The following is a 14,454-nucleotide window of genomic DNA, read 5'->3' on the forward strand; positions in this document are numbered from 1 at the left end:
GCAGACATGTAACATGTAACTAGTTGAATCGAGTTTTTTTTTTGTCATGTAACTAGTTGAATCGAGTTTTTTTTTGTTGCATTTGAGGTTATACGAAGTTAAATGGAGTTGCATAAATTCGTCGAAGGTTGAATCTGGTTGAATCAAGTTGCATAAAATCGTATTTTCGTAAAAAAAATGAAAAATAGTATTTTTGCAAATAAAAAAGTAATTTTGCAAAATTTAAAAAAAATTATAGTATTTTTGTAAAAAAGTTTTTGATCTTAGATATTTTTCAAAAAAGCTCTATTAATAATTATGATTAAATCAAGTGATCATATATAATTTTAGCTTTTAATATTAAAATAATAAATTAACAAAAAAATAATAAAGTGTTTTTGATTTTTGATTCCAACCAAACGAATACCAGAGACTAAAACAAGCCCCATATAATCTTTGGTCCATTATTTTGCAAAAAGACAACCGTAAGGGAAAGCATTTCAAAAGGGGTAGTTAATTAAGTGTTAATAAACCTGGGCGCCAATCTGGTAAATGCATACACATATCTGGATGTTTTATCCTTGTCCACCCATTATAACTGGTACAAAATGGAGTCTTTACCCTTTTTTTTCTTCATATATTTGAGCATTTGAGCTTCTACATTACACTACTGTTCATGAAATTAAACAAGATGAATATTCAAGCTCACTCTTTTAGTCCCTGCACTTATCTTCTCAATAATTCTTCCTCTAGGGCCTTAGCTTCTTCAAGAAAACCCTTCAATGGTAATCTTTTAAATTCCTGATCTTTATTTAATTGCTTGGTTAAATGATGTTGATTTCAATGCAAGTTAAGTTTTTGAAATTAGGGTATGATTTTTTATTTTTCTTGTTGATGATGTCTCATTTTTTCAATTGGTAAAGTTTTTGGGAGGAACTTGTTGTGTGGGAAAATCAAGATTCGGACAAGTGTATTTTCAGCTCCCGAGAGGATCAATTTAAGCACCCAGAAGCCTAAAAGGTAAAGTTTACAGCTTTTTGAACTATCTTCAACTACCTTATTCTAGATTACTATATACACATTTGAATGTGCCATGCACACATTCTTGATTCTTCCTAGTATGCGAACTAAAGTAGTGAAATCACTTAATTATATGTATGCTGTTTACGTATATAACTATGTTTTTTGATGGGGACATGGGGGTTAGAGTGAGAGTGTAACCGAAAAAATTCTGAGAAGTTTAAAAGGGTACCTGTTTTTTTCCTTCTTCTGGTAGTAATCGAAATGGTAAGATATTTGAATTTTGTGTTACCAGATTGCGGGAAAATGATGTGTTGCTTAATATTTAGGTAATATTCAAATGCACTGTGTCAATGTCGGTGACTTGTTTCACTTAAGGCATGGTTTACTACAAGCTTACTATGTGAATAAGTTACTAGAGGTGCTTTGTGCATATGGAGGTTGAGCCATTACTAGCTTTTACCATCATTGAAGTTTCTACGAACTGTCAGACTCATATATGAAGAAACTAAGACAGACAGGAACTCTAAAAGTCGGTTTGATTTATATATTGCTGCATACATTTAGAGATCATATTATGGATGAGTAATAAGTCATGTTGCCACATAGCTTTTTATAGAAAGTAAAAAATGAAACTTATACATGTTCTTATATATGCATTTAGAGAAAAAAGAGAAGAGAGGATATAGTTATAGGGTGGCAGGGGTGTTGAGCTAAAATCTCATGGATGTCTCAACCTATTCATATAAAGGGTACCACAATCAAGTAATCAACTAACAGACCAGTGCCCTTTATTCGTCTTAAAATTTTAAGATATCCATTTTGGCTTGTATAATAGTTCCCACTCCTTTTGGCTGGCTTCCCCAATATGTTAATTCTATTCATGTGACATTGAAAGTTTTTCATTTTATAAGTTCAAGTGTTCAACTGACATAATATGAGTGACAACCTCTCTATCTCAGAAAGGTCGTGGAGCACATAACTCTGGTTAAAGCTAATGAGGGTCTATCTGATGAGGAGGAGAAAGATATGCTGGATTATCTTTACACGTGCCAGTATCAAATGGGTGGTATTGTGTCCATATCGTTAGGTGAGTCGGGATCTGGTTTCGAGATACATCGATACATCTATATATGTGACTTCTTATCTTTACACGTTTAATTTTCTATTAACAGAATAACTATGTGAAATAAGAAAAGTATAGATCCTGATGGCTATTCCCGATCCCATTCCAATCGGGCTAATTTAATCTACGTTGGGACTTTAATGCTTTTAGGCTATTCCTTTATCTTGGTTTATGCGGCTACTGGTGGATCAGTCAAATGTCTCAGAATCTTTGTAATAAAATGAATTACTTAGTTAAAAGTTCAAAATGTTGTCTGCACCATGACATTTACCTCCTTCATTGATCTTTGGCTGATCTTATAATTCCTTCAGGTCGCATCTCGAATAAAAATCCTGATAAGTATACCCATGCCATCTTCATGCGCTTCCAGAGAAAGGAAGATCTAGCAAAATTTTACGATAATCCTTTCTACCTAGGAGTTATTAAAGAACATGTATCACCTTACTGCCATGTACGCCTAACAAGTAAACACCAAAACTCTCAATTATTTACAATTTTTTCTACTTAAAGTTGGAGTAACTACATGTGTAATACAAACTTATACCGTCGCTGTGTCTGCTACAATTTGACAGGATATGCTACATGCAGACTTTGAATCTGAAGTAGAAGATGATATTCTTCCTATATTTCGTAAAGGAGAGGTTGGATAGGCAAACTTAATCTGTATAAAAGTCTTATGTATCCGTCGTTGATTGCTATAAGGGAAATAGTAATGCCCATATGCTTGTGTTATATAATTACACATCTTTTGATTTGATTGTTTGACTACATTGAAATGAAGTACTATTATTTTTTTTGGAAATCTGATTCTATTTATACATGTTTAAGAAAGGAAAATAAATCTGAATCATTAGGCCTCAGTCAATCAGTAATTTCCTTCCTAATCCATCCCATTCTTGGAGATTAATAGGATGGGTTGGTCCTTGACTAACTTCGACAAGTCTGAATTGCATATTGTGGCAGGAATTCAATTATGGTGTGGAATTTGTGATTCTTGTTGCACTGGATGGTTCTGCTGAAGATGCTTTGGCATCTCTGTCAGAGTTGATGATGGAGTTTCCATCATTGATTGTTCAATATACTCAAGGTATTCCGAAGCAACACTGGAAAAGGAAAAGATTGTTACTATATAGTATATACACACAAACACGCAACTCAGTTTGGTTAAAATGATAAAGCTGATTAGGAAAAAATGTTTAAAAACCTGATGTATAGAAGATAATTTGTACCACTATTTCTCTTGGATTTTGTAAGATTGTGCACATATTATTCAAAAGCAATGACTATATAATCATTTTTGTAGTTACTTTGTCACGCCTTTCTGTTATTCGCAGGTTTAAATTATAATGTGGGGAGTAAGGAATTCACCCATGTGGTATTTGTGCGATTTCGGTCATGTGAGGATTCCTCATTTTATCATGTAGCTCCAAATTTTTATATATTTCTTTCTACTGATTTTTATTCGTTGACATAATTGCAGCCGAGGCCTTTAAGATATTCAGTGAAAGTTCGGAGTACAGGGATGTAAGTAAACAACATATCTAAGATAGCCTGTTTTGGTATACCGTATTTTCTTTATCTATATTAATTCACACTTATAAGCCTCTAGACTTTGTTTTGACAAGTTTTCCTTATATAAAATGGCACAGGACATCTGATTGTTTATTTTCTTTCCTAGCTGTCGATACTGAACATACAAATTGTTTTGGTACTCAAATATTATATACCACTTAAAAGTATATGACACCAATAAGTTTTAGTTTATGTACTTTTATATCTAATCCCTAGCTACGTCCGAAGTATGTTACAAGTTTTAAACCTAATGCTGAATGGTAAATACCTGAAATAAAGTTTTTTCTTTGCTTCCAATTTTTTTCAGGTGATTGACACTGATTTTCTTGCATCCTAACTTTTTTAAAAAGCATTTGATTAGTTCAATATTTCTAACATGTTGTTTTCTTGCTGATTTTGCAAATCAGATATGGAGGTCTAAGTTTCAGCCTGTTATACACAAAGTCATATCTGTCAATTATTCTGTAGATCCAGTTGGCACCGAGGTCATGTAACGGGGTTATCCTAGATTTATGGTTTGTTTTCTTCCGTATTGAGTTAATTGGTGCAGCCTTTGACAACAATCTCCAATTTCTAGTAACTGTTTGCCCTCATGAATAAACAGTGTTTTGCTTCGAGGTGGTCCGTATTTTTTGCCAATCAAGCAGGTAACAGATGATTTCCCTATTACTATCTAGATTTTTGTTGTACGTCGTTTAGACATCTCTTATTAACTGCATACTTTGACATCACCTCTGTTCTTCCTTGAGGATATATACTGAAAAATCTCTAACTGATTTGGTTGTATGATGTTATCATACACATAATATGCCTCTCCTGGTTCACTTTATTGGTATGTAGTTAGTAGTCTTGACTCTTGACCGTATTACATATATACATAATATGACTGACATCTACACCTACAGAATTCTGTGCTGTTCAGGAGTATTCTTTTGCTTTTTATATAAAAAATCATTCCACGGGTACAAAAAAATTGGAATTTCATTATAGCAAAAAATCTGTCTACTAGACCTACACAACAAAGGCGTTATGTCATCAAAGCTTAATTATTCTCCTCGATGGACCCACTTAATGAAGGTGATATGCTTTCATATTCATGGCGCATGTCAGGCTTAACTTACCTTGTTGTTTGCAAAATATGGTGCTATCTGTGGGTTTGATCGGCTTACCTTAAAAAATAGTCACTTCTTGCTTAAATTTTTAGACGACATGTTAGTTAAAATATTATTTTTACTATACTGTTATCATATATTTGGAAGTTAATAGGGAGTAATGTTTAAATATTAACTTATAAATAAAAACTACTAGAAGTGACATCTGAGGGTAATATTAATTTTTGTTGAGTTATAAAAAGTTTAAAATAAGCATCTCCTTTCTACTGTTTTAAAACCAATGCATAAGTCTATTTTACACCATAAGTTGTTATGTGATAAACTTACAACATTAGTTAATTACCTAAACAGTATTCTTAAGCAGGAAGGAGTATTGTTTTTTATCAGTATCAGATTTGTGAAATTTAGTTGGACTTCTCGTTTTTAATGTTTTATAAAAATTGCAACTTAGTACCTTAGAAAAACAAAGTTTGATTTAGTAAAAAAGACAAAGTTTGATCATCCGGAGCAAGAACATATAGACATGTGTCTACTGAAATCCTATTATATTAAATTAATTTTTGTGTTATCTTAGTTGTCATCTGGTGGACTTGATAGAAATGTGAGAATTTACTTCAGTTATGGATGTAACCTGTAAGACTGTAGTGTGATATGACTGTCAACTGACCATCAGTTTATTTCATTTTTCTGTTTACACCGTAACAAAATTTGCATTTTTACTAATGACTGTATCTATTCATTCTATGTATCCCTTCGAGAACCTGCTTCATTCGTGAAAATTTAAATAATATTTAACATACTTTTCATGTATTTGCTGAATTCTGTATATGAAAATATATGTTTTTCTATTCTGTAGTAGCCATGAATATATTATATATGTGTGTAATATACATCTCTATGAAACAAATTAAATTAAAGAACAGCACACCTGTAAACTGCAAAAACTTTGTATATCTGGAAGCATATTCATAGAAGCTAATTAGTTGTGGAGTGGGTTCGGTCCTCCTGGAACAGTCCGCTCTGACATCCCATAAATTGGGTCGGTGTGAGGATTGTTGACCGCCACTGGAGCTTCTTCAGGTAAACGCGATGGAAATGAGGAATGTAATCCTGGTTTCAAATGTGTCGTCGTTCCTTCAGTTGTACTTCTTCTTATACCACGGCAGTTTGAAAGTTGAGTGAGGGAAAGCATGATCATGATGAACAGAAATGAGACCTTGGGATACTGATTACCCATAGTTGTAATATGATTGGAAGTAGCTGAAGAAGTTAATAGATAATGCAATTTAAATTAAGTTTGCACTAATTCAAGCTGTGAAGTCCTTAATATGGTTGGTTATCTGTGGTCCACATAAGGCCAGATATAGGAAACCTTAGATGCTACAAAATTACTAACTTGCCCTTATGTATTGCATTAATTATGAAGAGATGCATTACTAAAATGATCAGATTTGTGTTTTCCTCTGAGCTTTAGATGCTGAATCTACCTCATCTTTGTTGCAGGTCATTACGGGAATTCTTTGTTCCAATAATCAAAGTACGGCAGGATTTTAATATATTAATATTGTGAAATACTCGTTCTTTTTCCAGTTATGCATGTGTAAGTATCTTGTATAAATCTATGAAGAAGAAATGAAAATGTTTTAGTATTATAGTTTCAAGGTTTTGTTGGTCATTCTGTATGTGAAAGTGTGCTCATGTGGCCAACCCTTTCGCGAAGGGCTTAGATAGTTGACTTACAGATCAAATGGCCATATCTAATTAAAACAATTGACATGCTAGTCATATATAATATATATACACACACTCACATGTACAGTATTATACTAGTAGACTTGAGTATGGTACAATGAGAGACACGTGCCGCCAGACATGGAGGTTAACAAGTTTAGCACATGATCATGCCTGACGATTCCTACATTTGGAGTTCCAGATTTGTTTATACTGGCAGTATTGGCCAGATGTACAAGGTTGTCCCGAGCTTCAACTCAACGGGACGCCTTGTTTAAACCTCGATAAATGAATATCTTCGGAGTTAAAAACCTTTGTTAACTTATCCAGATAAAAAAGACACTGTCATTGAGATTCTCCTGTAAAAAATTGATGATATCCCACATAGTGTGTACTTTGCTCCTCTAGAAATCTTTGGCCAAGAGTTAAATTATTGATACTGGAAATTTGGAATCCAAATCTTGTGCATCCTGTAATGATGTACACATCCACCCTTAAGGAGATGCATCACAGAAGATTTGAAGCTAGATATATTGAGCAATTGAATTTGACTCGGTGGTTGCTTGTGAATCAGGTATTTGAGTTTCCGGGAGCTATATTTTGGTTCCACAGTTGCCAAGAATCAAGACAACAAACCACATCTTTTTGTGGCCCTGTGTACCAATTATTTTTGGGTCACTTTCACAAATAATTGTAATTCGTGTTAATAAAACACAATCTATCAATATAACTATGATTCTATTTTTTTTAAAAATATTATTATATAAACATACTTTGTATAATCTCATTTTCAAAAGATAATTATATGCATGAAATATATGATGAGTGCATCTAAACAAAAGAGCAGGTGTGCTTAATTATATATGGGCCAAGCAACAAGGTGTCTTGTAGTGTATATCTTGTTTACAAGTCAAACTCTTGTAAACTTGCATTAAAAATCGATATATATTATATGTCCCCAAATCTTTGAGCAGCTTCATTTACAAGTAAATACAACCTCCGTTAGGTCTGGGTCATAATCCAACTGTTCTCTGCCTCTTTATTCTTCTCAATTTTAGAGTACACGCTAATGTTTATGTTCGGCTTAATCAAAACTTTGAACGCATAAATTCTTGAAAGTAGTCGATCATATCAAATTTTATATACTGAATGTGTATATCTAGATTCTTACTCCTATAAACACTTTTAAATTATGAAATATCGGGTATATTGCGAGGGTAATCTTGAAAAACTAAAAAAAGATCGGATATTTAGAAGACATGGTGAGAAAAATCAGATACCATTTATGTGACATTTTCTGCCCTCAATACCAAAATGTGATGTTTCATGGTTAGTAAATTTTGGTCCAACTAGGGATTATGAATACATTTGATACATTGGAGTTGAAGTTATGTAACTTTCATTAAAGAGTTTATATGCACACACAGTATCATATTTCAAATTTAAGTTATAATTAAGTCTTAAGTTCTTAAAATTGAATTTAACATCTATAGCAAGAGCACACATTCAGAAAAATAAAAGCTTATTTATTTAATTTACATGTTCCTCTTGTCTTAGAATTTTTTTTCACATTCATCTATTAAGAGCTAGTCAACGTGACAGCTAAACCAAAAATAGTATACGTAGAATACAAATTTACCAGGGACATATTTATGTGAAAACAGTGAATTAATGTGAAGACATGAAAAATGTACCAGAACTTGTATGTAAATTTAAATATGTTGCTCTAATTGATGGCTGCTGCCAATTTCCTCTAACATGAAGCATGTACAAGAAATACGAGACGTTAGATTCTGATGTGTTACTTTCTTATTCGAATGCCGTCTATGTCTTTCAAACCCATCTTCAGAGCAGTTTTCCTGAATAGTGCAGGAGGTCTTTCTAATCCTATAGAATCACAAAATTGGCTTGCCAGTTCAACAAGTGTGGTCTTATTCCTGCCTATTTCCCTGTTCGAGTTGTAATAACCCAGCCAAGCATGATAAGCTGCTTCCTTGATGCTTACATCAATCTTTGCCATCGAGTCCTCCACCTGCAGCATTAACCGAATTGCAACTTATACAGCAACTAAATTTTTCCATCTAATTAATAGATACAAAAGTAAATTCTGAAAGCTTCACAAACATAAACGCTTATGCGACTGCGACAAAGCATCAGAGTTGTACAGTATCTGTAGCATCTACCCAAAGAAAGATTAACCATCTGAAGTTTTTTGCAGAAGGAAAGCCAAATAAATTCATGGATCCTATATACAAACTCTTATCTCTTCCCCTCTCGGATCTTATGGTGTGAAGCACAATTCAATCAGGCTTTTACAAATGTGACACAAATTTTACATTTTGGAATATTAATTGCTTAAAACTTTCACCCTTTTTTCTTGGCAACTAAATTATTACTATATTCTAATTGTAAATATTCATTTTTCAAAAATTTGGATAACCATGCACACGGTTCCTCCAATGAGGCTCAACACCCCAACTTCCAGTAAAATAATACCTAATGGGGTACAGCTTGAACTATAAGTCACTGGTAACTAATTATTCCTCTAATTCAAAATGAGGTTCCACTTTCCATAGAGGGTAGCTCTCATTATATGTCAATATTTAACTGTTAGAATTACTACGTAATTATGTCTGATCCAAACCTTTGATTTCAAATCAGGGTCCAACTGTGGTAATGATAATTTTGCAAGAGGAAGATCTTTTATCTCATCCAAGAAATGTTCTTCCCATGGTGCAACCACCAAAATGCCTTCTCCTGCTTTGCCTTCTCGTCCTGTTCTTCCCAGACGATGTATGTAGTTTGCCCTATCAGAAGGGATACCCACCTAATAACAGCAATATTACTTGTTTAGAATCCGAACCGAAAAGCGTAAAAATATAGGGGGTGTGCTACATGAATGATGTGCCAAGCATCTAAGTATCTGAATCAGGCAGTAAGCACATGGTCCACACCTAATACTGTGAGAGGAATGAAAAAGAAAGATCACAGAGCACTTTTAGATTGACTAGTCGCGGTTTGAACAAAGTGAAGTATGTAGTCTGTATTATGTCGGTTGAAGATCTAAAATTGGTGTTTCTGCAGTACATCTATTTAAAATCAGTAATAGCATACCATGTCCAATGTACCTTACAGTCTACCTGAAATGCATATTAAAATTGAAAATTGTGCCTAAGCAAGCCAGTAGTATGAAGGGAGTGTAAGGATTCGCTATTTTCAAACTAATATTACTTAATGCAAAAACACATGGCCTATAATTACCATAATTAGTATTACCACCAAAACAAGAGATATACTAGGTATAGTTCAAGCTCAAAAAAGTCACTACATAATTGTTTAAAACCACCAAATACCTGGATGACCAAAGTAACATCAGGATAGTTCATCCCACGAGCTGAAACATCAGATGTAATAAGAATCAGCCGTTTCGATTCCTTAAATTCATCAGAGATTCGTGTGCGATAAAGTTGAGGTTTTCTAGAATGCATCTCTCTGACATTCAGTCTTAACTCACGGAGAAGGGTAAACATTAGAGAAGCCATCATCGCAGTTGTACAAAAAACAATAACCTAAAACGTTAAAAAAGTGTAAGCAAGAAAAAGATTAGAAGAATTTAATAATCAATTCCCCTATCTAGAATGTCAGACCTTGTAATCAACCACTTGAGAGATATGCTCCTTTAGAAGATGGAGAACCATTTGAAAATGCTGTTCATGTAGTGCAACAAGATAAGACTGATTAACCTGCAACAACAATTTATGTTTTAACTTGGAGCGGTAGGAGCAAGGAAGACTTTCCATGAAAACGGATTTAAAATCTAAAACATATTACATGAGTTACATGGATATATTAGTACTCATGTAATCTGATTTACTTCCAAAACTAGATTAGTCCCCGGGCCGATACCCGGTTAATATCTAGTTTATTTGAAATGAATGTGTTAGTTTACAGCTTAGCAAAAAAAAAGAAGAATGTGTTAGTTTAGCGAAAAAATATTTTAAGTAAATATTAAAGAAAATGTTTGATATTAATATTTTTATAATATGGTAAAAACAATTTCTTTTGTATGTTGAATAAAGGTCATATAAAGGTCTTTTTCAAATTTTACTTAAAATTTTACAATATTGTGAATCAGTCGAAAAAATAAAAAATAAGTGAGTAATTAGAATTAGAGTGGATGAAAAATGGGGAGAAAAGAGAATAAGTGGAAATAAATGAGTGAGAGGAGTATGAGAATTAATTAAGAGAGAGAAGTAGAGTATATGAAATATAAGATTTTAATATATTATAAAAGTGAAATTAAATGAGAAATTGACACATAAGCAAAAACATGACATCAATGTAGAATAATAGCATGACACATCAGTAAGGATGACATTAGCTGTTCTCTATTTTAGTATAGTGTAGATTTGTTACACCAATTATTTAACTTGTACATTTTAATTTCTATGAAAAATTGTCCACTTCTGAGTCAAACTTCATCTTAAATAAACACATAGGCTTTAGCAATTTATAATTATTATATAATATATATGTACCTTAGCATGAGTTTCTAACCCCAGTCCCACTGTATCAATATAAGCATGCTCCCTTTTTAGTACAAGTTGTGATACTCGCCGAACCTGTGCATTTGCAAAACCAAGTTAGACTAGTAATCTAAAAATATTTATAAAACCAAAATAATATTAATATTTGGTTGTAACAGAAAAACTGATTTTCAATGGAGTAAACAAGGGCATATAATAACCTCTTTTGGAATTGTAGCAGAAAACAGCAAGGATTGCCTCTGCCGAGGCAAACAATCAACAATTTTCTCCATGTCCTTCCGAAATCCAAGGTCTAGTAAATGGTCAGCCTCATCAACTACAAGGAGATGCAGTCCCATCAAACGCGTTGATAGACCAGACTTGTTTTCAATGTGATCTAGCAATCTACCAGGAGTAGCAACTATAATCTGGAAAGGACAAATTTATTTTTACCACTATGTTATGTGAAAAATTGGTTGAAGTCGAATTACTTTTAATGCTGTAAGATCAGTTACTTCTCTATATATAATACTTTGTCTTCAAATTGTGGAAGGACCACAAACCATACGATACTGAGATAAAACATCTTTATCTGTTCAGATAATTATAACTACAAAGACCACCTTCCATACCTGACATGGCTCTGATTCTAGACGTTTCTGATCAACTTTAAATCGTGTTCCTCCTACTAGAGTTTGGACGCCAATGCCATCATGGTACTTGAGCAATACATTAGCTTCTGCAGATATCTGGCTTGCAAGCTCCCTCGTGGGGCACAAGATAAGAACATAGACAGGTGGTACCCGTAGGCGTGACTTCAGAAGTGAAGCCTTTAAGACTGTTTCAATTGCAGGAAGCTGTTTTTGTTTAACAATACTATTGAAAGGAAAATTTGGATAAATCACAAATTACAATACAAAAACATTAACAGACTGTTAATACCAAAAAGGCAGCACTCTTGCCGGTGCCCGTCTTAGCTTTGACTAAAACATCCTTTCCTGTCAAGCAAAAGAATTACCAGTGCATATATTTAGTTCATCCATACTCCTTGCATGACACCAACTGATGACTTCTGTTATTATTCTAGAGTACATTAAAACTTAAACACACCAAGCTTCTCAAACAGGAAAATGTTATTAACATGAATATCTTCGGTTTTTCTATTTAGTGTGCTTCTATTCGATGAAAAACAGGCCCTTGTACTCTGTAGCGCTTTCAACAACCATAATTGGCCCTAATGGCAAACAAATTAGATAGGTGTGCTACATGAACACAATTTTAACTGCTTTTTCCTTTAAAACATTTGTTTTGCGACTACAAAAGTATTATTTAATGCGTCATACATGCAACTCATAAGTGTTACAATTGGTACCCAATACAATTCGATATTTTTTATTAAAAAAAAGATAATAATAACCTCATGCAATGTGGGAGGACAAAACAACACGAACAAGAGAGTTTAAAAAGATCTTGCCCTTTTGATGTTATTTAATAAAGGATGTTCTAAATGGAGTTCTTCCCAGAACTTAATCTCGCTTAATATTACTAGCATAGAAAACAGGCTAAATACCACATCTAATTCTGTATATCTTACTCAGTACTAACAGTTTGTTATCTCTGCTTCTGAATTTTATACAAATCGACTACAGAGTCAGCAGCAACACAAATAGTTACAGCGAGAAGGATCTTAGCTTCAAAATATTATAAACCTACTAAAATTACCCAGTCAAACTCTCTTAACCAAACTTGACAACAAAAATATTGAACATCAATGGCAGTTAGCATAATCGCAACACATTTAATATACAGGTCAAAAAATGGTTAGTTTTGAAAATTTACATTTTTACTCAGTAGTCAGCATACCTTCAAAGCACCTGACAAAAAAAACATACCTTCGAGGCAAGCAGTTATTGTAGCCTCTTGCACCTTAGTCATTTGAACATAGCCAGCTAAAGTAAGAGCCTTCACGGTTAATTGAGAAACAACACATTCATCAAACCTGCAACAAAAGAATCTCCAACCATATCAACCAATGTACCATACCTCAACTTTTGATTCATCACTTCAAAATTAAATTCCACGATACTAAATTTAAAATTCCCGTACCTTTTCTCACTCATAATAGATTCTTCCTCCTTATTCTTCTCCTCGTCCTCTACCATATTCCTTTGACTAAATTCTTTCTTAATCATCTCAACATGCTGCGATAAATCATCCTCATTCTCCAAGAACTTCAAAGGTATCCTCTTCTTAGTCTTTCTATCATAATTCCCCAACGCCGCACTACTCCCCGTCATTCTCTTCCCTCCCATTTCCTCCTCTCCACCTTCTTCATCCTCCACAATCCCATTCTTACCAAACCTAGGCCACTTCACATTCCTCCCTACATTCCCCTCCCCCTCAAACTCCGAACCATCATCATCGTCACTACTCGAACTATCATTCCCCCTAAACTTATACTTCCCTGGCCTCTTCCTAACACTCGCCCCAACCGAATAAAACCTAGGTTTCGACAAATTACCCATTCCCCCAAAACCCCCAACCTCAAAATTTCCCGCCAAATTCCTCGGATCACGAAACCTCTCATTCCGACTAACCGGAGCATCATTCGGCTTAAAGGTGGGAACTTTAACCGGCCCATCATCCTCATTCCACAAATCTTCAGCACCCTCTTTCATAAACCGATCAGCAAGTGCTTTTATATGATCTTTAGGCGTAATGGGGTTGAAATTGCTCTCGATTTGTCTGGATGAATCGTCGATTTTGGCGCGAATATCGGAACGAATTCTCGCCTGGTAAAGCTGTTTTTCTTGATCAAGTAGCTTACTTTCTTTGTCTCTGGCTTTCTTCTCGTGGAGGCGCTTCCATTGCCACTTGTTTAGACCGCCGGGAAATGTGCGGGGCCCACCGCCCATGTGCCGGACGGAGGTTAGGGTTTGGAGGAGGCGTGGGATGGGCTTGGAATGTTCTAGAAGAAAAATGATATTCATTTCCGTATGTATTTGTGTGTGTATCAGTGTATGAGAGAGAGGAGAGAGAGAGAGAGAGAGAGAGTTGGGGTTTAGGGTTTAAGGATGATGATGAGGAAAGGGATAAAATGGTAATGTGGTGTGTTTGGATCATTTTAGAGAGTTTTTATCCTATTTATTTGTTTATTTATTTATGTATTTTTAGTTTTCATTTCTGTTCATTTTTGTTAAGGGAGAAAATTGAAAGTTGACTCTGGACCCAAAAAAATGTACAGCTTCGTTAAATGTTCTTTTTATCTCCATATTCAATAGGCCCATAAGTAATCGGAATGATAAGAATCGGAATATATATGATGTGAACAAATATAAATTTTAAAAATTTGAAAAAAAATATAGTATCCCATCATAAACTAGGAGTA

At 34.0% G+C, this 14,454-nt stretch overlaps 2 protein-coding genes across 4 annotated transcripts; one reads left to right on the top strand and one right to left on the bottom strand.

Annotated features, from left to right (window-relative positions):
• Positions 1-463: 463 nt before the first annotated feature.
• LOC141667903 (stress-response A/B barrel domain-containing protein UP3) lies at positions 464-7,198 on the top strand. 3 transcript variants are annotated; one of them, XM_074474546.1, is made up of 12 exons: positions 465-764; positions 903-999; positions 1,962-2,089; positions 2,437-2,576; positions 2,698-2,766; positions 3,089-3,212; positions 3,460-3,522; positions 3,606-3,649; positions 4,105-4,212; positions 4,302-4,344; positions 6,313-6,409; positions 6,949-7,198. In XM_074474546.1, exons 1-9 carry the CDS (start codon positions 656-658, stop codon positions 4,189-4,191), a joined length of 861 nt encoding a protein of 286 aa, XP_074330647.1. In that variant the 5' UTR covers positions 465-655; the 3' UTR covers positions 4,192-4,212; positions 4,302-4,344; positions 6,313-6,409; positions 6,949-7,198. The 3 variants fall into 3 exon arrangements, with proteins under 3 accessions (XP_074330648.1, XP_074330647.1, XP_074330646.1); XM_074474547.1 differs by lacking the exon at positions 6,949-7,198 and having other exon boundaries at positions 464-764; positions 1,966-2,089; positions 6,313-6,463; XM_074474545.1 differs by lacking the exon at positions 6,949-7,198 and having other exon boundaries at positions 6,313-6,463.
• Positions 7,199-8,056: 858 nt separating this feature from the next.
• Positions 8,057-14,164, bottom strand: LOC141668635 (putative DEAD-box ATP-dependent RNA helicase 48). The gene is made up of 10 exons (XM_074475592.1): positions 13,173-14,164; positions 12,959-13,065; positions 12,009-12,064; positions 11,699-11,923; positions 11,288-11,494; positions 11,079-11,162; positions 10,188-10,283; positions 9,894-10,109; positions 9,185-9,367; positions 8,057-8,572 (listed from the first exon to the last, which is right to left on the bottom strand). The coding sequence occupies exons 1-10, from the start codon at positions 14,054-14,056 to the stop codon at positions 8,342-8,344; spliced, it is 2,289 nt and encodes a 762-aa protein (XP_074331693.1). The 5' UTR covers positions 14,057-14,164; the 3' UTR covers positions 8,057-8,341.
• Between the last annotated feature and the right edge of the window lie 290 nt (positions 14,165-14,454).

This window comes from Apium graveolens, chromosome 6, assembly GCF_009905375.1.
Source record: "Apium graveolens cultivar Ventura chromosome 6, ASM990537v1, whole genome shotgun sequence".
In the NCBI taxonomy this organism is placed as follows: Eukaryota; Viridiplantae; Streptophyta; class Magnoliopsida; order Apiales; family Apiaceae; genus Apium; species Apium graveolens.